This window comes from Scyliorhinus torazame, chromosome 1 (assembly GCF_047496885.1).
Source record: "Scyliorhinus torazame isolate Kashiwa2021f chromosome 1, sScyTor2.1, whole genome shotgun sequence".
Lineage (NCBI taxonomy): Eukaryota > Metazoa > Chordata > Chondrichthyes > Carcharhiniformes > Scyliorhinidae > Scyliorhinus > Scyliorhinus torazame.
In genome coordinates, this window is record NC_092707.1 from 300,700,183 (window position 1) to 300,725,217 (window position 25,035).

A 25,035-nucleotide genomic window follows, 5' to 3' on the forward strand; every position below is an offset into this window, starting at 1 on the left:
AATTCAATGAATTCTCCTGGAGCTACTTCTAGTGTGACTGTCCTCTAGTGTGACTCACGACCAACTGCCGAATCTCTCAAGTCACATGATGGATCTCTGTCAACACCTGCTGGTCGGAGGTCGAACAATGACGACATATGTTGATAGATTATTAAAAATAAATTTAGAGTACCCAATTATTTTTTTCCAATTAAAGGGCAATTTAGCATGGCCAATCCACCTAACCTGCACATCTTTGGGTTGTGGGGGCGAAACCCATGCAGACACAAGGAGAATGTGCAAACTCCACACGGACAGTGACCCAGGACTGGGATTCGAACCTGGGTCCTCAGTGCCGTAGGCATACACTGATAGATGACTATATACATTGAGGTGCACATGTATATCACCAAATCCCCCTTTCGTTGGAAGTGTTAACATTTACAAATGTTACTGTGCGTTACAAAACATGATGTGCATGATAACTTTAAACATGTACTGTTCACTACAAGTTCAGTCTGTCAGGTTTACGACGTAATCTGGTTGATCTCCTGAGAAATGGCTGAGTAGGCGATCGTGTTCCACCTTCATTTATTGTTGGTGTTCCTGCTTGTTCTATATTTATTACCACGGATGTTTCTCGGAGCGGTGACTCTGATGGGTGGTCTGTATCCTCTTCAAGTGTTTTGGGATTACCTACCAATGTTATGGGTCAGGGTTTAGAGAATCCCAAAGTGTATCATGGAGTTCACCTGACCCACAACTTTTAATAGATTGTGGTATGGGGAGCACACGGCTCACTCTACAGGTATGGTACAGCAGAAATGGACCAGTATTTTTTAAAACAAAACAATGTTCATTCATGAAACTCAAGTTAACCTTTTTAAAACAAACAGTGAATATCTTACCAACCATTAATTCAAAGATAACCCTCAAAGAATACAACACTAAGTAATCCTTTAAGCTGTCCTTTTAACATCCAAAAGATTAACAAACCTTTAAACAGGAGCACATTAGGTTCACATTCACTATTGAGAACATCTATAATTCTGAATTCACCAAATGATCCAGAGATAGTCTTTGGATGGCAGAGATCAACAAGACAGCTCTGTGTTTAACTTCAGCTGCAGCTCACTGGAAAACCCAGACACACCCAAGCTTTTTCTCAAAGTGAAACTAAAAAGCAGAACCAGAGCTCAGCTCCACCCACACTCTGACATCACTGTAGCAACATGAGCAGCTAACCATTTCTTAAAGCGACATTCTCATGACACCAACTTTTCTGTTGGACTCAAAATGAAAGGACGTTGAAGTTTCAACAGCGCTCTTCGGTTTCTTTGCAAGACTGAGCCATCCTCAGTGATGGTGAGAAACGAATGTGGACCTGCCAGTTGCAGTACCTTTGCGAGCCTTGACCATCCGTTTCCATTGACATCCTCCAGTCTAACAGTGTCGCCTGGATGAAGTGGCTGGAGCTTCCTTGCGGATCTATCGTGGAACCCTTTCTGCCTCCTTTTTTGAAGAAGCAGTTTCTGCTCCAGTCCTCGATCCACAGGGTGAGTTGCAATGGAAGGCAGGGCCGTCCGTAGCTGCCTATTCATCAGCAGCTGTACTGGTGACAGCCCATTGATGAGTGGTGCCGAAGGATAGCTCAAAAGTGCCAGATACATGTCTTTCTGGCTGTCAATGGCTTGTATTAGCAGCTGTTTAACAATGTGCTTGCCCTTTTCTGCCTTCCTGTTTGACTGAGGATATAAAGGACTTGAAGTAATGTGCTTAAAGTCATAATGACGGGCAAACTCAGTCCACTCATAGTTTTTGAGGCAGGGACCATTGTCAGTCATAACAGTGTTTGGTATGCCATGCCAGGCAAAAATCTCTTTAATGTGTTGAATAGCACACCGAGCAGTCGAGTTCGGTAACTGCTGCCTCCGGGTAATTAGAGAAGTAATCGATGATCAAAAGGTATTTGTTTCCATTGAAGTGATAAAGATCCATGCCCAACTTCTGCCAAGGAGTTGTGATGATTTCATCCTGTGCATCGGCTCTTTGTTCTGCTTGCACTGGAACTTCTGACACGTGTCACTACTGTCAACCATGACTGCAATGCCTTCTGTGATGCCCGGCCAATAAACTGTATGCCTGGCCCTGCGCTTGCACTTCTCAATGCCCAGGTGCCCTTCATGGAGCTTCTTGAGCATGAGTGGCCTCAAGGAATGCGGAATTGCAATTCTGTGCTGTCACAGTAGAAATCCACTCGCCTCACTCAACTCTGCCCTGACATTGTAGTAACCTGAGCTGGAACCCTTAGACCATCCCTCGTGGAGATATTTGATTACTTTTTGTAGGACTGTGTCCTTCCTTGGCTGTTTCTTCCTTCATTAGATGCGACTTATCATTGGAGACTCGAAGAGACGCAGTGATGAGATCAACATGGACTTGCGCTTCCTCATCATTTTGATGCCTGTGGCGCGTGAAAGGGTGTCAGTGACAATGAGATGCTTGCCTGGTATGTAGATTCGATTGAAATCGTAGTGTTGGAGCTTCATCGTCATGCGTTGGATCCTTGGGGACATTTTGCTCAAATTCTTCTGTACAATTGAGACAAGTGGCCTGTGGCCAGTCTCCACAAGAAACGTCGGAAGACCATACACATAATCATGGAACTTATCAAACCATTGACTAACCCAAGGCATTCTTTTTCAATTTGCGCATACCTGCGCTCTGTCTTTGACATTGCTCTGGATGCGTATGCCACAGGCAGCCAGTTGTCGTCTGCACCCTGCTGCAGTAACACCCCTCCCAGGCCATCCTTAGACGCATTGGTTGAAATGTTTTCGCAGGATCAAAAAAGGCCATCACTGGTGCTGCAGTCAGTGATATACACAATGCTTGCCAATTCTGCTCATGTCTGGGGGACCATTGGAAACTGCGTCCTTTTTGATCGTATCTCGGAGGTGAGAGGTTTTAGATGCCAAGTTGGGAATAAACTTGCCAACAAAGTTGATCATCCCCAGTATCTGTAGGATGCCTTTTTTATCTGTGGGACGTAGCATCATCAAAATAGCCTCTATCTTCTCATTATTCGGCTGCACACCTTGTGCAGAAAGTGATGCTGTCAACCCGAATTTGATATTTTGCTTTATTAAGCTTTAGGTCATTTTTCTTTATTCTTTATAAGACCCTGAGAAGCCTCATGCCATGCTTCCCCAGATTATTATGTCGTCGACACCTTCAACTATGTGCTCCATGACACGTAAGAAAATTTCTGAATGGCATCCTCAGGAAACAATAGCACCCAAAGGCAGTGTTAAAGTGCACAGCTTTGTGCTCGCTTTGTCCAGCTTGGGTTGCCAGAAGCCTTGTGACGCATCCAGCTTGCTGAAGCATGCCGCTCCAGCCAGCTCGCATGTTATTTCCTCCCTCTTCGGAATCGGGTAGTGCTCTCTCTTGATATAAATGTTGAGGTCTTTGGGGTCCATGCACATCCGCAGGTCATTATTATGCTTTTTGACGCACACCATAGAGTTAACCCAGTCTGTAGGTTCCTCTATGCATCTGACTCCTAGAACCGTCATTCTGTCCAACTCAGCCTTCAATTTGTCCTTCAGTGGAGCAGGTACACGTCGCGCCGTGTGTACAACTGGCTTCATATTCTCCTTCAATTGGATACAGTACGTTAACTGTATCCAAACTCTTTGGTATTGGGAGGTATCCTTGGTTAGAAACTAGTTAAAGGCTGTTCTGCTCTGATTCCAGCTGCTGACATTGGTTCCTCCGCCTGAACAAGAATTATGGGTGGGACTCTCTGTTAGCCGACTCCAAAAATGGGAAATGCGATTGGGCGCGGAACAGTTTCCGACGGCATAATTGCAGCAAGCGCCGATTTGACGCCAAATCACGATTCTCCGTCACCTCGAAAGTGGCGTCAAAGTGTTTACTCCGCACGTGCAGTAGACCCCATTTGCATATCCTTAGCAGACCTGACCCGGTATTCTCCAGGACCTCCGCGAGTCTCCACCTCCGATGGGCTGAGTTCCGACGGCGCGGTTCACTTGTGCTTTTACAAATCATGAAACCGGCATGGTGGCTGCTGAGGGAGAGAGAGAGGAGTTAGGAAATGGAGAGGAACGAATGCGTGGTGCCGGGGTGGTCAATGGCTGTACTGGCTGGGGTGGGGGGCCCCTGCCAGGGCAGGGGTAGGGGGGGAACAGGCCGAGGGTCAGGGAGACCCCCTCCCCACCCCACGGGACTGGGGCAGTGTCCAGGCAGGGACCGTCATCACGATGGACATCTTACTGCGCACCCACTGACCTCCCACCTTGGCCCCCCGGTTCTGCACAGTGACACCAGCCATATGGGTGCCCCCCCCCCCACACAGCCCCACCCCCCGCCACATCACCTCTCCCCCGCCCCAACTGCCCACCACCCCCCGGCCACCACCCACCGGCGGCCTACCCACAGTAGCCCCTGGCAAGGGCAGTGCCAGCCAATGGTACTCCTGGCATCAGGAACGGGCACCAGGGCCAGAGGCCCCCACGGTGCCGGACACCGACAGGGCAAATGGTGAGGGGATGGGAGGGAGGGAGGGGGAGACGTGGGGGCGGGTCCTTAGTGCCAGTCAGGGCCACCATGTAGCCTGGTGGACCTGTTTGGGTATGCACCATGCGAACATTTTGGCCTTTCACCCCTGAAGACAATGAATATTGAAATACAATCAGCAATGGTGGCCTTCCTGCTAGTGGCCGCAGCCCTGGGGATGCCCTGCAGCGATACGAGAGGGAGATGCTCGAGGAGTGGGCAGCAGCGGAATGGGCAGCAGAGGGGCAGGTGGCAGCCACCCAGGTTGGAGAGCCGGCTGCCCAACAGGCCGAGGAGAAGGAGACGCCAAGGAGGCGCCGCACGAGGCCTCGTGTGTACCGCCGCCACTTGTCATTTGAGGACCTGCCGGACCGGGCATGCCGTCGAAGACTCCAGCTGAGCAGGGAGACGGTGAGAAATATCTGCAGATTATGGCACACCTGACACCACAGGGGTATGGGGAAGGACACCCGCTCTAGGTCTCCCTGAACGTTTACTTGACAGGATTCTTCCAGGTGTCAAGTGGGGACCTGTCCGGGATCTCACAGACCTTGGTGCACAGGTGCATCTATGCTGTCACGGAGGCCCAGGTAAATCAATACACTACTTCGATGTGGACCGAGCCCACCAGGATGCCCGGGCAGCGGTGTTTGCTGCCATCGCCGGCATGCCATGGGTCCAGGGGGTGATCGATGGGAAGCTTGTCCCCCTACGGATACCTGCAGATGACAGGCCACTGTACACAAACCGATAGGGATTCCACTCAATGAATGTACAGCTGGTGTGTGACCATCAGCTGCTCATACACGTCTATGCCCGATACCCGGGCAGTGTGCATGATGCCTTCACCGTGGCACACTCGACAGTCCCTGACATGTTCGAGACGACCCCCCCCAGCTGAGGGGTTGGCTCTTGGGTGACAGCGGCTATCCACTGCAGTCATGGCTGATGACACCTATCTGTGTGGTGCGCACCAGATAGTGTCCCAGGAACCTCTCTACTAACCTGGCTAACCGGTGAGTGTCTTTGGGATGGTGAAGGTGTTGGAGACAGCTGTGACGGAAAGTCAGTGTCATCCTCTGACCCGAGCACTGGGGTGTCCTGAGTCTCGGGCGGAGGGCTGGTGTCCGAGCTGCATCCATCACTGCTCGGCTTATAGGGGGGGCTCTGGCTGTGGCATGATTAGACCACGAGCCAGGGGGTGGTAGTGTGGGGGTGGTTTGGGGTGAGGGTGTGGGTGGGAGTGAGGATGGTGTGGGGATGGGCATGGTGTGAGGGTGCGAGTGGCGATGATGTGGTGTGAGGGTGGTGTGGGAATGTTGTTGGGGGGGTGTTGACACACGTGTCATGGGGAAGCGCAGCTCAGCGGAGTCTCACTTCCTCGTCTGTGGCCAAACTCCATCTTGGCGACCTCCCTTTCCTTGACAGAAAACAACAGTGTTACACAAACCGACGCATGCAGCCCAGGAAGTGGGTAGATGGTGGCCTCAGTGGCCAGGGCAACCGGCTCTGGCAGCTGGTATGGGTGCTGGCATGTGGGGCAGGATGGGGGTTCTGTCGTCCTCTCAGGGGGCAGGTTACGGGTGTGTGGGGGCGGGGTTAGTGCCAGGGGCACAGTGCTGCCTACTCACCCTGGCTACCTTGAGGAGGTTGTGCAGTTTCTTCCGGCACTGCTGGCCAGTCTGGGCGATGTTGCCCATGCCGCTGACTGCCTCTGCCACCTGCGCCCAGGCACGACGAACGTCGGTGGCTGGCAGCCTCCTTCCCGAGTCGTGGTACAGGGTCAATTGCCTCTCCTCCACGACATCCAGGAGGGTCTCAAGCTCTGCGTCCGCGAACCTTGGTGCCGCTCTCCTTACAGCCATCTTGTTGGCTGGGATGGTGTGTGTGGGGGTGAATTGTTTCTATGCGGCTACAGCTTGTCATCCTCCAGAGTACCAATCACGGACCCGGCGAATCCGGCACCGTTTTTCATTAGATCCGATTGTGTTCCACGCAGCATTGGTACTGGCCCCTTAATAATAGTGGAGCCGGTCGGTGCAGGTGTGGCACCGATCTTTCTGTTGTGAAAGTCCACGGATTCCCTGTTTGCATCAACACTTAGGGCTGGATTCATCGGGCTGAATTCTCCGCTGTCAGGATTCTCCGTTTTGCCGGCAGCCCGGGGGTTTCCCGACAGCATGGGGCTGCCCCACAATGGCAAACCCCATTGACCAGCTGGCGAAACAGAGAATCCAACCCACCATTTTTGAGTCTCAGTGTGGAAGATCTGTGGCGTTTTACGTCAAAGAAATCCATGTAAAAGCGGCACAGTGGCCCAGTGGTTAGCACTGCTTCCCACGGTGCTGAGGACCCAGGTTCAATCTTGGCCCCGGGTCACTGTCTGTGCCCGTGTCTCCATGGGTTTCATCCCCACAACCCAAAGATGTGCAGAGTAGGTGGATTTGCCACACTAAATTGCCCCTTAATTAGAAAAAACATAATTGGGTACACTAAATTTTTTTTTTTTTTAATCCACGTAAAACTCCCGGCTCTCACGATTAAAACGCCTGGAGAATGGCCGGGTCCGTGGTCGTTGTGGTAAACCACTGTATTGTATTGTATTATTGTACTGTCACATGCCTGGGCTTGTCCCTGCTGGGTCCGAACTACTGTAGTATATAATATGTGTATTGTGGTAAACTGCCACTGTATTATATGTAATGTGGTAAACTCCTGCCTGCTGGCTCACCCTCCCTCGGGCTCGGTATAAAGGTGGCTAGTCTCCGCCGCTGCCTCAGTTCGGGATCCGAGGCCAGGAGGCTTTCTGTTTAGTTTATTAAAGCCTCAGTTACGTTCACCACTCGTCGTGTGTTCATTGATGGCATATCAATTTAATAAACTAAACATCTAAGATGAATTCATCGCTCAAGCCTGATCGCCTGGAGCTGGACCCACAGGCAGCCGACGCCACTGCAACATTTGTGTCTAATTGTTTGACCTTACGGGCCCTTTGACTACGTCTACGTGGTTCCCCAGACGGTACAGCAGAACTGGAGGTGGACTCCTGTGATTCCTGCCCTCTGACACTGGATCCCTTTGGCGGCCGTTTCCTGGGGCGTCCTGACCTAGATGGGCCAGGCTGCGGCCCGGGCGACTGGGATGGCGAGCTGCCAGCCTGTCCTGCCCGTTGCCCACCCGATGCACCTGGGACGGAAGGGGGGGAGTCCGAGGTGTCGCGGTGTACCGGGACCTCCCCTACAGAGGGAGCCGGGACGGACCACACCACCTCCTCCTCCCTCGGGGTGCCCCCAGGCCTCTACATGGGTGGGGGATGCGAACGGACTGGCCATCCGACGCGCCCCCGACATCTGGCGCTGCCAGTCCTGGAGGCCCGTGCTGGTATCGACAGGGGTCTGCAGGTTTGCAGCCATGGAGCCCAGGGGGTTGTCAAACCCTGTCTGTGACAGTGCGACGCCGGCTCGCACATGGCCACTGGCGCCGATGCCCTCAGCGATGGCCTGCTGAGACTGGGCCATGGCCTGCAGAGACTGGGCCATGGCCTGCAGAGACTGGTCCATGGCCTGCAGAGACTGGGCTATGGCCTGCTGAGACTGGGCCATGGCCTGCTGAGACTGGGCTATGGCGTTGAGTGCCTCTGCCATCTGGCGCTGGCACTGGCTCATGGCCTCCTGTGAGAGGGCATTTCCTGGGCCACAGACGCCGCCTGCACGGAAGGCCCCAGGCCTCGCAAACCGTTCCCCATGTCTGACACCGTCGCACCCATTGCCTCCACCGCGGACGCCACCCGTGCGGTGTCAGCCTGGGTGGCACGCATGACCGGGACCACTCCCAGCTCCTGGACGCGGGTGGACTCCTCCACCTGCGACCGCAGCCGCCGCAAGCCACCCGTCACCCTATTCGCTCGTCTCCGTGTCGGTGGTTGCATCGGATCCATGTGTGGGTGTGGTAACTGCAGGAACCCAGGATGCATCTGGGCGGCAGATGTTCGCTAGTCCTGGGCTGCCCTCCGACCGCCCGGTCCCTCTGCTGCTCCTACCTCCACCTGCTGTACCGGGACGGCTGTGTTGTGAGTGTACCAGACGCCTCATCACTAAAGTGCCCAACCGTGGTGAGTGTTTCTGCGATGGTGGAGGGTGTTGGTGACAGCAGTGGCGTTGTGTCGTGCTCTTCGTCCCACTCTGACTCCATGGCACTTTGGGGTGGGGGTTCGTCTCCACCCATCCACTCTGAGTCACTGTCCGGTATTTCGTCTTCCCGGGTAGGGGTGTCCTGGGTAGTGCTGTCCCGGGTAGTGCTGTCCCGGGTAGTGCTGTCCCGGGTAGTGCTGTCCCGGGTAGGGGTGTCCTGGGTAGTGGTGTCCCGGGTAGGGGTGTCCTGGGTAGTGGTATCCCGGGTAGGGGTGTCCTGGGTAGTGGTGTCCCGGGTAGGGATGTCCTGGATAGTGGTGTCCTGGGTAGTGGTGTCCTGGCTCGGATGTGACGGGGGCCTGTGGCTGCCCCCCTCATCGCTGGGTGGTCGCTCCCGCACGTGACGGGGGTGTCGTCTCCCTGTTGCTCCAGGTCTCTCCGTCTCCCGTGGTGTGCGAGGGGCATTCTGCGGGCGTTGCATGCTGGAGGGTGCGGGTCTCTCCGTCTCCTGTGGTCTCCGAGGGGCATCCTGCGGGCGGTGTGCATCTGCGGGGATGGGTGCCTGGACGTTTGGTCCTGCGATACACAATGAAGCATGCATGGTTAGACATCAGGCAGTGATCAGGTGATACGGGGGAGGGGGATATAGGGGAGGGGGGATATGGGGACGGGCTGTTGGTGGCTCACTTGCTCGTGGGCCCCCGACCTCTGCATCAGCAACCTCCCGGTCCTCAGGTCCGCCAGCCAGTTCCAGGGCCCTTTCCTCGTGTACGGTCAGTGGCCTCTCATCAGCGGGCCCTCCTCCAGTCCTCACATGCTCCCTATTGTTGTGTGTGCGCTTCTCCTGTGGGGGGGGGGGGGGGTGGCAGGGGTAAAAGGCAACAGTGTTAGGCAGGTATATGAATGCACGCCATCGGTTGCGCGTGCATTGCAGAGGTTAAGGTTAGGGCTGGATTCACTTGGGGATATGGGGGAGGGGGGGATATGGGGGAGGGGGGATATGGGGGAGGGGGGATATGGGGGATATGGGGGAGGGGGGATATGGGGGAGGGGGGATATGGGGGATATGGGGAGCGGGGATATGGAGAGGGGGGATATGGGGGAGGGGGGGATATGGGGGAGGGGGGATATGGGGGAGGGGGGATATGGGGGAGGGGGGATATGGGGAGGGGGGATATGGGGGAGGGGGGATATGGGGGGGGATATGGGGAGGGGGGATATGGGGGGGGGGATATGGGGGAGGGGGGGATATGGGGGATATGGGGGAGGGGGGTATGGGGGGGGATATGGGGAGGGGGGATATGGGGGATATGGGGAAGAGGGGGATATGGGGGAGGGGGGATATGGGGGAGGGGGGCTATGGGGGAGGGGGGATATGGGGGAGGGGGGGATATGGGGGATATGGGGAGGGGGGATATGGGGGAGGCTCACCCTGCCTGCTCTGACGAGGTTGTTCACCTTCTTGTGGCACTGGGTGCCTGTCCGTGGTGTCAGGGCCACAGCGGTGACGGCCTCTGCCACTTCCCTCCACAGACGCCGGCTGTGGCGTGGGGCAACTCTGCGGCCGTGCCCGGGATACAGGGCGTCCCTCCTCTGCTCCACCGCGTCCAGGAGCGCCTCCACATCGCGTGACTCGAACCTCGGGGCTGAGCGACGGCCAGCCATCCAGTCGGGTGTTGCGGTCGGGTGTTCCGGTCGGGTGGTGGGGAGCTGCGCGGCCTTATGAGCCGTCACGCCGTGCAGCGCGTATGACGCTGCACGACGTGAACCACTGCGCAAGCGCGGATCCCGTCACGTCGCTGCTAGCCCATTTCGGGCCGGAGACTATCGGCCCATTTTTATGACGTGACGCAAGTGGGATTTGCGCTGTTTTTTGCGCCGATCGGCGGACTTTCCGCCGATAACGGAGAATTTAGCCCCAGATCCTCCACGCACGGGTGAGCCCGCAAGTCTTTCTTCTCATCAGGGACGCCCCCTCATATACGGAGGCGATAATGCTGCTGAAGGAACACTATGTAAAGTCGGTAAACAAAGTGTATGCTGGGCACCTTCTTGCCACGAGACGCCCTGGAGAATCACTAGCAGAATTCCTGCATGCCTTGCGGGTACCCTGCAGGAACTGTGACAGCCAGGCGGTATCGGCTAAACAACACGCGGAGTTGTTGGTCAGGGACGCTTATGTCGCCGGCATGAAATCAAACTACATCCGGCAGCAATTTTTAGAAGGTGGTACACTCGGCCTCCCAAAGACAGTGCAGCTCTCAAATTCACTGGAGGTGGCCTCCCAGAACATGGAGGCCTACACTTCCGACCGCGCGGCACCCTCGTGGACCTCGTGGGCGCCGCCATCACCCGACTCGAGTGCGGCGCAAACCTGTGCCACGCAGCAGCACGGCAACGCCGGAAGCCCGAAGGGCTACTTTTGCGGCCAGGGTATGCATCCCAGACAATGCTGCCCTGCACGGAATGCCACTTGCAACCGGTGTGGGAGGAAGGGCCACTTTGCGAAAGCCTACCAGGCCCGATCTCTCCCGAAAACTCCGAGGCCCAGCACAGCTGCCTGCTGCCTGTCGGGGACGCCCCCAGCTGCCGTGCAACCGCCATGTGCGACCCGTGGGTGCCGCCATCTTCGATTTCGGCCGCCACGTGCGACCCACCGGGGCCACCATCTTGTACTCACCCGCCACGCGCGACCCATGGGGGCCGCCATCTTTGACGCCATCTCCGATGCCACCCACCACGCGTGACCCATGGGGGCCGCCATCTTGGGACCACTCCGCAGCCTCCCGGGAGCCCTGCTCACCCGATTGCACGCTGGCCGCCGTTATCTCCGACCGGCCTACCCATCACCTCCCGAAGCTCGCCTCCATCACGCTTGACCAGTCCCGGTCTCATCACCTCACAAAATCTACGATGACCATCCGGATCAACGGGAACGAGACGGCCTGCCTCTTCGACTCCGGGAGCACAGACAGCTTCATACACCCAGATACGGTAAGGCGCTGCTCCCTCCCAATTTTACCCATGACCCAGAAAATCTCCCTTGCTTCCGGATCACATTCAGTAGCAATCGGGGAGTACTGTGTCGTTACCCTTACCGTACAAGGCGTAGAGTACGCTAACTTTAAACTCTACGTCCTTCCCTATCTTTGCGCTGCCCTATTACTGGGGCTCGACTTCCAGCGCCTCCTCCAAAGCCTTACTTTAAAGTTTGGTGGACCCCTGCCCCCCCCTCACCATCTGTAGCCTCGCGACCCTTAAGGTCGCCCCACCCTCGCTCTTCGCTAACCTCACCCCTGACTGTAAGCCCGTCGCTACTAGGAGCAGACGATACAGTGCCCGGGACAGGGCCTTTATCAGGTCGGAGGTCCAGCGACTCCTACGAGAGGGGATCATTGAGGCTAGTACCAGCCCCTGGAGAGCCCAAGTGGTGGTCGTCAAGACTGGGGAGAAGCACCGGATGGTCATCGACTACAGTCAGACCATCAACCGGGACATGCAGCTCGATGCGTACCCCATCCCCCACATATCTGACATGGTCAATCAGATTGCGCAGTATCGAGTCTTCTCCACAGTTGACTTGAAGTCCGTGTACCACCAGCTCCCTATCCGCCCGGAGGACCGCCAATACACTGTCTTCGAGGCAGATGGCCGCATCTACCACTTCCTCAGAGTTCCCTTCGGCGTCACCAACAGGGTCTCGGTCTTCCAACGAGAAATGGACCGAATGGTTGACCAGTACGGGCTGCGGGCCACGTTCCCGTACTTAGATAATGTCACCATCTGCGGCCATGACCAGCAAGACCATGACGAAAACCTCCGGCATTTCCTCCACACCGCTAAGCTCCTGAACCTCACCTATAATAAGGAAAAATGCATCTTCCGCACAACCCGCCTAGCCATCCTTGGCTACATTGTGGAAAACGGAGTCCTAGGGCCCGACCCCAACCGCATGCGCCCCCTCCTGGAACTTCCCCTCCCCCACTGCCCCAAGGCCCTGAAGAGATGCCTGGGGTTCTTCTCTTACTGTGCCCAGTGGGTCCCCAATTATGCGGACAAGGCCCGTCCACTTATTAAATCCGCCGTTTTTCCCCTGACGGCTGAGGCCCGTCTGGCCTTCAACCGCATCAAGGCAGATATTGCCAAAGCCGTGATGCACGCTGTGGACGAGTCCATTCCGTTCCAGATGGAGAGCGATGCATCGGACTTTGCTCTGGCCGCTACCCTCAACCAGGAGGGCAGGCCCGTGGCTTTCTTCTCCCGTACCCTCCATGCCTCCGAAATTCGACACTCCTCCGTCGAAAAGGAAGCCCAAGCCATTGTAGAAGCTGTGCGACATTGGAGGCATTACCTGACCGGCAGGCGATTCATTCTCCTCACTGACCAACAGTCGGTTGCCTTCATGTTTAATAATACACAGTGGGGCAAAATCAAGACGACAAGCTTCTGAGGTGGAGAATCGAGGTCTCCACCTATAACTACGATATCTGGTACCGACCTGGGAAGCTCAATGAGCCCCCAGATGCCCTATCCCGCGGTACATGTGCCAGCGCACAAGTAGACCGACTCTGGGCCCTCCACAATGACCTCTGTCACCCAGGGGTCACCCGTTTTTTTCACTTTATCAAGGCTCGCAACCTGCCTTACTCCATCGAGGAGGTCAGGACCGTGACCAGGGACTGCCAGGTCTGCGCAGAGTGCAAACCGCACTTCTATCGGCCAGACAGAGTGCACCTGGTAAAGGCCTCTCGTCCCTTTGAGCGCCTCAGCATCGAGTTCAAAGGGCCCCTCCTCTCCACTGACCATAACGTGTAACTTCCTCAATATTGTTGACGAATACTCAAGATTCCCCTTTGCCATCCCGTGCCCTGACATGACCTCTGCCACCGTCTTCAAGGCCCTGCACAATCTTTTCACCTTGTTCGGGTTCCCCACCTACATCCATAGCGATTGGGGTTCCTCCTTCTTGAGCGATGAGTTGCGTCAGTTCCTGCTCAGCAAGGGCATCGCCTCCAGCAGGACGACCAGCTACAACTCCCGGGGCAACGGACAGGTGAAAAGGGAGAACGCGACGGTCTGGAAGGCCGTCCTCCTGGCCCTACGGTCTAGAAGTCTCCCAGTCTCCCGCTGGCAGGAGATCCTCTCCGATGCGCTCCACTCCATCCGGTCGCTCCTGTGCACTGCCACCAACGAGACCCCTCACAAGCGTATGTTTGCCTTCCCCAGGAAGTCAACCTCTGGGGTCTCGCTTCCGTCCTGGCTGACAGTCCCAGGGCCCGTCCTCCTCCGGAAGCATGCGAGGAGCCATAAATCAGACCTCCTCGTCGAGAAGGTCATGCTCCTCCATGCCAATCCACAATATGCCTAAATGGCACATTATGACGGGCGACAGGACACAGTCTCCCTCCGGGATTTGGCACCTGCAGGTTCCCCAGCGACCATCACCACCACCCCCGTTCCTACATCGTCTCCCTCCACCACTATCCTGCTACTTCAAGGTCTGGCACCCACAGGCCCACTGGCGGCCATCACCACCACCCCCGCCCACACACCGCCCCACCCCTCCACCGACTCAACTACTGGGTGAAGGTGAGGGCGGCACGCTCCCGGATGCGCAGGTCTCGACATCAGTGCCCACACAACAGCCGGGACTGAGGCAATCACAGCGGAAGGTCAAAGCCCCCGACAGACTTGATCTTTAAGTCCACTTCACCCCCGCTGGACTCTTTTGTTAACAGGGGGTGAATGTGGTAAACCACTGTATTGTATTGTATTGTTGGATTGTTACATGCCTGGGCTTGTCCCTGCTGGGTCCGAACCACTGTAGTATATAATGTGTATTTTGGTAAACTGCCACTGTATTATATGTAATCTAGTAAACTACTGCCTGCTGGCTCCGCCTCCCTCGGGCTCGGTATAAAGGTGGCTAGCCTCCGCCACTGCCTCAGTTCAGGATCCGAGGCCAGGAGGCTTTCCGTTTAGTTTATTAAAGCCTCAGTTGCGTTCACCACTCGTTGTGTGTTCATTAATGGCATATCAGTCGTGCATGCGGATGGCGACGTTAAACATGGCGTTGACCTTGTGCAGACCCAACCTGCCAGATAGTGCCCCCCCATACCAATTCCCCAGCCATCGCGGAAGCCACCCCTGGCCAGCAGCATGGCTCCCACCTGACTGTGGCGGCGCACGACACAGTCCGCAGCCACCATGCCGGGTTCCCAACCACTGAGCCCACACGTCAACCGCACGGTCAGGAACTCAGCCCATCTGGGGCGGAGCATCGGGGGAGGGCCTTCAGGTGATGCGCTAAGGCCGTCCCAATGGCGTGTGGCGCGCAACGCGATGACGCCATTTCAGAGGGGGCGGCACATACAAAACCTGCATCAAACAGGTGTCGCCCCCCCATTTAAGCGTGAAAAGGAATTCTTTGCCCGATCGGCAATTACAAAATTGGCATTGAGAAACGGTGAATCCCGCCCAGAGACTCAGAAACGGAGAATCCTGCCCTATATTTTTCTTCTCGGACAAACCAAATCATTGGGCGGGATTCTCCGGTCGCGATCGGCCGGAGAATCAACGTTTCCGACAGAATTGGGGGCAACGCCACTTTCCGTTGCACAGTGCAGCCGCCGCGTGCGCATGCGCGGCCACGGATCTGATAATTCTCCGGGCCGTATCGGCAGCTAGAGCCGGGTGCCCACGCAGCCTGCCTACTAGCCCTCCACCAAATGAAGGATCGATGGCCGTTTTGCGCCGTATTTCGGTCATAAAACATCACCGTTCCCACGCCGGCATCAGGACATAGCCTGAAAATCGGAGAATCCAGCCCAATGAGTCACTGCAGCAAGTCCCGAGTTTCCTTTTTGGGAATACACTGAAGTTACTGCAATGCCGAGTTTGCACATTCTCCCCGTGCCTGCATAGGTTTCACCCTACAACCCTCAGATATGCAGGTTAGGTGGATTAGCCACTCTAAATTGCCCCTTAATTGGAAAAAAAGAATAATTGGGTACTCTAAGTTTATTAAAAACAAGTTACTGCAATGTCTATGCACCATTGACAAATTTCCACATTCAGACTGATACAAATCCTCTGAGTTGATTGACATTGTGGATGTTTCACTTCCACAAGCTGCGAGCTCTGAATTATTAAAAACAACTATTCAACACCAATCTGCAAGGGAATCTCCTGCTTCCACTGTCTGTCTTCTTTCAGACTCACCTGAGGAAGGAGCAGTGCTCCGAAAGCTGGTGATTCCAAATAAACCTGTTGGACTTTAACCTGGTGTTGTAAGACTTCTTACTGTGCCCACCCCAGTCTAACGCCGGCATCTCCACATCATTCAGAATCCAAGGAGTATATACAGAGCTTGATCTCTTCTGCTTCACAACTTGAGCTGTTGATTGGAAGTGGTTTCTATTTTGTGTGGAGGAATTTCCTGTATTCCTTGCTGCTGCACACTTCGTTGTTTTCATCTTTCACAGGAAGATCCCCAGTGGGGAACTTTGCCACCTGATGTGGACAAATGTCCCCAGTAGATGGGTATAAATTCAGGGATCCATCCTGGCACCTTAGGGGGTGCTAAAGCAGGGTACTGCACAGCACAGTAGTGTCTTGTGATTAATTTTGCACTGTGTCAATATTAATGTGGTCAGGATAAGACAACTTTCAACATATGCCGATATTGCCTGAGTTTGTAGCTCTTATTCCATTAACCGAGAAGTTGCTTCTCAAGTGCTTCAAAAGTTTTTGACCAACAACGTTTGTCTTGATTACTCGATGGGCATAACAAGTAGATGAGTGCATCTTTTGCGGTGGAGTGGATTGGAGAGGGGCGGTGCTCTACTTCTGAACCTGACAAAAATCTGCCACAAACAAACCTAGGATGCCCAGATAATCAGAAGGTTTTGATCTCTGGTACTTGCCTGAGTGACCATAGGTAGGGCCCACAATGTCCCAAGATACACAATTGTACAACAAGTGCTGACACTGACTTTTAGTTTGTCAGCTAGCCATGTATTAATGGTATCTTCATCCCCTGGAGAGGCTGCTTGAAGTTGTTTGTGGTGGTATTGGATTTGCAAAGTGCCATCCTACAAAATAGAACATTAGCAGCATACCCATCAATGTATAGTGCAAGTAGTTGCGTAATAGTTTTGAATCCTTTTGTTTCATGGTATTAGTTCCAGATTCATGATATTGACTCTCCTCTGTACCTCTTCAATCTAGGTCATGGTTCCTCATCTCTCTGCCTTCCAAATGATTTCAACAAAGCAAAGCAACACCCAGACTCTGATCGATTCCAGACCCAAGTCAGGAAAACCCGGAGTAAGCCTTTCATTTTAAGTTGTAATGTTTACTTATGTTCCTTTCATGATTCCGTCTGGTTAAGGACAAGATGTGGCTGTAACAATTGGACTCTCGAGCTTGTAGAAAGCAGGCAGCAGAAGAAATGAATGAGGGGGAAAAAAGAAAAGCAGACGTATACTCCTCTTTATCATGGTAAAAGCAATTAGTATATTGTGGAGAATGGGCCCAAACAATAGACTGGGTTACATTGGCTACTACAGTATAAACTGCTTCCTGCTCCAGGGAGTCACTATACACTTTTACTGAGGTAACACATACACAGAGCTGGGAACTACAAAGCTCAACAACTGTTCTCACAGCATCAAAGACATGGAGTTACACCTCCTTCAGCTGTGTGAGGCACCTTTCAATATGCATACCTTAAAATACTGTAAGCCTTTAAAACTCCAGATATCTTCAGTATCGTATTAGTTTGAAGATCAAGCCACCTGAAAGGGAATAGTTTCCCTATTTGTCAGTTTGCTTTTTGTCTTATAATGCAGAACAGTAGAGAGAATGTTTAACCATAAGGTCTGGTGTCCTTTCGAACCAGTTCCAGGCAGAATATATTTGGAGCCACGTGTTTGCATTTTTACATGACAACTTTTACACAAATTTATATATTTTTTAATTAAAATTTAGAGTACCCAATTATTATTTTTTTCCAATTAAGGGGCAATTTAGCGTGGCCAATCCACCTAATCTGCACATCTTTGGGTTGTGGGGGTGAAACCCACGCAGACACGGGGAAAATGTTACACAAATTTATGTTTTAAAAATATTTACCATGCACATATGCCAGCTGACATTCCAAATCTAAGCATTGTGATAAATTTATGTTTGTTTCCAATACTGAATAGCCCTATTTTTCCCTCGCAATGGGCACATTGGAAAATTATGTTCACACTCGATGGGTGTAGTAAATGGATTGCACCGAAATTATAATCCTCCATCAGCTGGGCTAAATTTTTGTGATGGGTTGCTGGGGTCAACTGAATACAAGGTAAAGGTTGACTTTGTCATTGGCATTTGTCACATTACAACAGGTGCAAAACAATGGCAGAAATGTACAGACAAAAACACAGAAACATGACAATCAGGACAAGTAATAATAATAATAATCGCTTATTGTCACAAGTAGGCTTCAATGACGTTACTGTGAAAAGCCCCTTGTCGCCAAATTCTGGTGACTGTTCGGGGAGGCCGGTACAGGAAATGAACCCGCGCTGCTGGCCTTGTTCTGCATTACAAGCCAACTATTTAGCCCACTGTGCTACACCAGCCCCTAAGTATGTCCAAAAATTAACCTGGTGTATTGTTCAATACTAAGTCAAAAGACAAGTGGAGCACCTTTCAAGACATAAATATGAGCAGATAATGATGACTATTAAACTTAATATGAATGACCATAAACTGACGAACAAAGTGTAATCAGAAATCAAATGAAGAGAAAAAAAGTTCTTTACAAACTGAAAAAAACAAAGCAAATTATGTGATGAGGATGAATATGGGATGCGGTGATTTTAACGCATCCAGCAGAGCGCAGGCAGGGGGAGGTTGAAGTGCCCGGGAATGTACCAACTGGAAATCTTCTTGGACCCGAATTTTAACAGTTACTTCCGGGCTATCCCTGCCCAAAGCTTGTGTGATTCTGATTCATAAATGCTGACTGGGGTCCAATACTGTCAGGTGGAGGTTAGCAAGAAGAGGTTTGGCAGAGGATGTCCAGGTGAATCTTTTGAAGAAAAAGAGACTTGCATTTCTAAAGCATCTTTCATGGCCTCAGTATCTTCCAAATCTCTTTACAGACAATGAAGTACTTTTGAAATGCAATTATTGGGATCGGATTTCCGGATGTTCCCACCAGTGGGATCGACGGCAAGCCCCCACCATGGATTCGCTGGAAGTGGAGGGTGCAAACCAATGACAGTGGGAGGACCGGAACGTCCTGCCACCAGCCATTGGTGGGGCTCCTCTGCTACCGCAAAACACACCACTGTGGGACACAGAAAATCCCGCCCATTGTTATATTGTACGAAAAACAGAAGTCAATTTGGACACAACACAGTCCCATAGACAGTAATGTGCTCGTGATCAGCTAAGCCGTTCTAGTGATACTGGGTAAGGGATAAATATTGTCCAGGACACCAGAGCGAACTCCTTGCTATTCTCTTAAATATTGAATATCTTTTCTTTTTTTTTAAATATTTTATTGAAAATTTTTGGCCAACCATCACAGTACATTGTGTATCCTTTACACAGTAATATAACAATATAAATAACAATGGCCAGTTTTATAAACAAGAAATAAATAATATATAAATAAAAACAAAAACACAACTAAATGGCAACTGCCTTGTCCCAGATAAATATTTCTCCAAAAATATGTTTTAACAGTCCAATATACAATTATCTATAACAACAACCTATACATATTATACTTATATATTAACATCCCTGAGAATCCCTCTGGTTCCTCCCCCCCCCCATCCCCCCCCCCCCCCCCCCCCCCCGGGCTGCTGCTGCTGTCTTCTTCTTTCCCATTCCCTCTATCTGTGAGGTATTCGACGAACGGTTGCCACCGCCTGGTGAACCCTCGAGCCGATCCCCTGAGGACGAACTTAATCCGTTCCAGCTTTATAAACCCTGCCATGTCATTTATCCAGGTCACCACACCCGGGGGCTTGGCTTCTTTCCACATCAACAGTATCCTGCGCCGCGCTACTAGGGACGCAAAGGCCAAAACATCAGCCTCTCTCGCCTCCTGCACTCCCGGCTCTTCTGCAACCCCAAATATAGCCAACCCCCAGCTTGGTTCGACCTGGACCCCCACTACCTTCGAAAGCACCTTTGTCACCCCCACCCAAAACCCCTGTAGTGCCGGACATGACCAGAACATGTGGGTGTGATTCACTGGGCTTTTCGAGCATCTCGCACACCTATCCTCTACTCCAAAAAATTTGCTAAGCCGTGTTCCAGTCATATGCGCCCTGTGTAACACCTTAAATTGTATCAGGCTTAGCCTGGCACACGAGGACGATGAGTTTACCCTACTTAGGGCATCAGCCCACAGCCCCTCCTCAATCTCCTCCCCCAGCTCTTCTTCCCATTTCCCTTTCAGCTCGTCTACCATAATCTCCCCCTCGTCTCTCATCTCCCTATATATGTCTGACACCTTACCGTCCCCCACCCATGTCTTTGAGATCACTCTGTCCTGCACCTCCTGCGTCGGGAGCTGCGGGAATTCCCTCACCTGTTGCCTCGTAAAAGCCCTCAGTTGCATATACCGGAATGCATTCCCTTGGGGCAACCCATATTTTTCGGTCAGCGCTCCCAGACTTGCAAACGTCCCATCTACAAACAGATCTCTCAATTGTGTTACTCCTGCTCTTTGCCATGTTCCAAATCCCCCATCCATTCTCCCCGGAGCAAACCTATGATTATTTCTTATCGGGGACCACACCGAGGCTCCCGTCTTTCCCCTATGCCGTCTCCATTGCCCCCAAATTTTCAGAGTAGCCACCACCACCGGGCTTGTGGTGTATTTCTTCAGTGAGAACGGCAACGGCGCCGTCACCATGGCTTGTAGGCAAGTCCCCCTACAGGTCGCCTTCTCCAATCTCTTCCACGCCGCTCCCTCCTCTTCTCCCATCCACTTACATACCATTGAGATGTTGGCGGCCCAGTAGTACTCACTCAGGCTCGGTAGCGCCAGCCACCCCCCCTATCCCTACTACGCTGCAAAAATCCCTTCCTCACTCTCGGGGTCTTCCCGGCCCACACAAAACTCATGATACTCTTCTCAATCCTTTTGAAAAAAGCCTTCGTGATCACCACCGGGAGGCACTGAAACACAAAGAGGAATCTCGGGAGGACCACCATTTTAACCGCTTGTACCCTCCCTGCCAGTGACAGGGATACCATGTCCCATCTCTTAAAGTCCTCCTCCATCTGTTCCACCAACCGCGTTAAGTTTAACCTATGCAATGTACCCCAATTCTTGGTTATCTGGATCCCCAAGTAGCGAAAGTCCCTTGTTACCTTCCTCAGCGGTAAGTCCTCTATTTCTCTGCTCTGCTCCCCTGGATGCACCACAAACAGCTCACTTTTCCCCATGTTCAGCTTATATCCTGAAAATTCTCCAAACTCCCCAAGTATCCACATTATCTCTGGCATCCCCTCCGCCGGGTCCGCCACATACACCAATAAATCGTCCACGTAAAGAGATACCCGGTGTTCCTCTCCTCCCCTGAGTACTCCCCTCCACTTCCTAGAACCCCTCAATGTTATTGCCAGGGGCTCAATCGCCAGTGCAAACAATAATGTGGACAGAGGACATCCCTGCCTCGTCCCTCTATGGAGCCAAAAATACGCAGACCCCAGTCCATTCGTGACCACGCTCGCCATCGGGGCCCTATACAGCAGCTGTACCCATCTAATATACTCATCTCCAAAGCCAAATCTCCTCAACACCTCCCACAAATAATCCCACTCCACTCTATCAAATGCTTTCTCGGCATCCATCGCCACCACTATCTCCGTTTCCCCTCTGGTGGGGGCATCATCATTACCCCTAGCAACCTCCGTATATTCGTATTCAGCTGTCTCCCCTTCACAAACCCAGTTTGGTCCTCATGGACTACCCCCGGGACACAATCCTCTATCCTCATTGCCATTACCTTGGCCAGAATCTTAGCGTCTACATTTAGGAGGGAAATAGGTCTATAGGACCCGCATTGCAGCGGGTCTTTTTCCTTCTTTAGGAGAAGCGATATCGTTGCCTCCGACATAGTCGGGGGCAGCTGTCCCCTTTCCTTCACCTCATTAAAGGTTCTCATCAGTATCGGGACAAGCAAGTCCACATATTTCCTATAAAATTCGACTAGAATTCCATCCGGTCCCGGAGCCTTCCCCGCCTGCATACTCCTATTTCCTTTCACTACTTCCTCTATCTCGATCTGTGCTCCCAGTCCCACCCTCTCCTGTTCCTCCACCTTAGGAAATTCCAGCCGGTCCAGGAAGCACATCATTCTCTCCTTCCCATCCGGGGGCCGAGCTTCGTATAATCTTTTATAGAATGCCTTGAACACTCCATTCACTCTCTCCGCTCCCCGCTCTATCTCTCCTTCCTCATCCCTCACTCCCCCTATTTCCCTCGCTGCTCCCCTTTTCCTCAATTGATGGGCCAGCAACCTGCTCGCCTTCTCCCCATACTCATACTGTACACCCTGTGCCTTCCTCCACTGTGCTTCTGCAGTACCCTTTGTCAGCAAGTCAAATTCTACGTGTAACCTTTGCCTTTCCCTGTACAGTCCCTCCTCCGGTGCCTCCGCATATTGCCTGTCCACCCTCAGAAGTTCTTGCAGCAACCGCTCCCGTTCCCTACTCTCCTGCTTTCCTTTATGTGCCCTTATTGATATCAGCTCCCCTCTAACCACTGCCTTCAGCGCCTCCCAGACCACTCCCACCTGGACCTCCCCGTTATCATTGAGTTCCAAATATTTTTCAATGCACCCCCTCACCCTTAGACACACCCCTTCATCTGCCATTAGTCCCATGTCCATTCTCCAGGGTGGACGCCCTTCTGTTTCCTCCCCTATCTCCAAGTCTACCCAATGTGGAGCGTGATCCGAAATGGCTATAGCCGTATACTCCGTCCCCCTCACCTTCGGGATCAACGCCCTTCCCAAAACAAAAAAGTCTATTCGCGAATAAACTTTGTGGACATAGGAGAAAAACGAAAACTCCTTACTCCTAGGTCTACTAAATCTCCACGGGTCTACTCTTCCCACCTGCTCCATAAAATCTTTAAGCACCTTGGCTGCAGCCGGCCTCCTTCCAGTCCTGGATCTCGACCTGTCCAGCCCTGGCTCCAGCACCGTATTAAAATCTCCCCCCATTACCAACTTTCCCACCTCTAGGTCCGGGATGCGTCCTAGCATGCGCCTCATAAAATTGGCATCATCCCAGTTCGGGGCATATACGTTTACCAAGACCACCGCCTCCCCCTGTAATTTGCCACTCACCATCACGTATCTGCCCCCGCTATCCGCCACTATGGTCTTTGCCTCAAACATAACCCGCTTCCCCACTAGTATAGCCACCCCCCTGTTTTTCGCATCTAGCCCCGAATGAAACACCTGCCCCACCCATCCTTTGCGTAGTCTAACCTGGTCTATAAGTTTCAAGTGCGTCTCTTGTAACATAACCACGTCTGCCTTAAGTTTTTTAAGGTGTGCGAGTACTCGTGCCCTCTTTATCGGCCCGTTCAGCCCTCTCACATTCCACGTGATCAACCGGGTTGGGGGGCTTTTTACACCCCCCCTTGTCGATTAGCCATCCCCTTTTTCCAGCTCCTCACCCGGTTCCCACGCAGCTGTGTCCCCCCCCAGGCGGTGCCCCCCCCGCCCACCCCACCCCATTCCGGCTCCCCCTCTCCCCAGCAGCAGCAACCCAGTAACTCCCCCCTCCCACCCCCCCCGCTAGATCCCCCACTAGCGTAGTTACAACCCCCCATGTTGCTCCCAGAAGTCAGCAAACTCTGGCCGACCTGCTTCCCCCCGTGACCTCGGCTCGCACCGTGCGACGCCCCCTCCTTCCTGCTTCCCTATTCCCGCCATGATTATCATAGCGCGGGAACAAAGCCCGCGCTTCCCTTTTGGCCCCGCCCCCCATGGCCAACGCCCCATCTCCTCCACCTCCCTTCCTCCCTCCACCAGCACCTGTGGAAGAGAGAAAAGTTACCGCATCGCAGGATTAATAACATAAAACTCATCTTTCCCCCCCTTTTTCCCCCCTCTTCGCCCCCCATACTCGCCCCACCACTTTGTTTCAAACGTTCTTTTTTAATAACCCGCTTATTCCAGTTTTTCTTCCACAATAAAAGTCCACGCCTCATCCGCCGTCTCAAAGTAGTGGTGCCTCCCTTGATATGTGACCCACAGTCTTGCCGGTTGCAGCATTCCAAATTTTATCTCTTCTTTTTGTGAAGCACCGCCTTGGCCCGATTAAAGCTCGCCCTCCTTCTCGCCACCTCCGCACTCCAGTCTTGATATACGCGGATCACCGCGTTCTCCCACCTACTGCTCCGAGTTTTCTTTGCCATCTAAGGACCATCTCTTTGTCCTTAAAACGGAGAATCTCACCACTATGGCTCTAGGAATTTCTCCTGCTCTCGGTCCTCGCGCCATCACTCGGTATGCTCCCTCCACCTCCAGCGGACCCGCCGGGCCTCCGCTCCCATTAACGAGTGTAGCATCGTGCTCACATATGCCCGACGTCTGCTCCTTCTGCACCTTCAGGAAGACCAAGAATCCTTAAATTATTCCTCCTCGCGTTATTCTCCAGCACCTCCAGTCTTTCCACACATCGTTTATGGTGTGCCTCATGCATCTCCGTCTTCACCACCAGGCCCTGTATATCATCCTCGTTCTCGGCAGCCTTTGCCTTCACGATCCGAAGCTCCCGCTCCTGGGTCTTTTGCTCATCCTTCAGCCCTTCGATCGCCTGTAATATCGGGCCAACAGCTCCTTCTTCATTTCCTTTTTAAGTTCTTCCACGCAACATTTCAAAAACTCTTGTTGTTCAGGGCCCCATGTTAAACTGCCACCTTCCGTCGCCATCTTGGTTCTTGCTTGCCTTCCTTGCCGCTGCTCCAAAGGATCCACTGCAATCTGGCCACTTCCCTCTCCTTTTTCCATCCGTTTCCAGGGGGGATTCCCTTCTGGTTTACCGCACAGTGCTTCTAGCCGTTAAAATTGCCGTTGGGGCTCTTATTCAGAGCCCAAAAGTCCGTTCCACCGGGAGCTGCCGAAACGTGCGACTAGCTGGTCATCGCCGCACCCGAAGTCCTTGAATATCTTTTTTAATCACCAAGAGGGCTGGCAGCTTTGGTTTGATATCTCATGTGAAAGATGGCATCTCCCACAGTGCAGCTCTACCCAGTACTGCACTGAGACATCGGCTGAGATTTTATGATCAAGTTGCTGAACTGGGA

At 52.9% G+C, this 25,035-nt stretch overlaps 1 protein-coding gene across 3 annotated transcripts in view; it reads left to right on the plus strand.

Moving 5' to 3' along the window:
* The window catches only part of LOC140423001 (uncharacterized), a 280,598-nt gene that overhangs the window by 163,344 nt on the left and 92,219 nt on the right, over positions 1–25,035 (plus strand). For all 3 annotated transcript variants that reach the window (XM_072507743.1, XM_072507744.1, XM_072507745.1), the window contains one exon: positions 16,920–17,018. In XM_072507743.1, the coding sequence (XP_072363844.1) occupies positions 16,920–17,018 (99 nt within the window). The remainder of the gene's footprint in view (positions 1–16,919; positions 17,019–25,035) is intronic.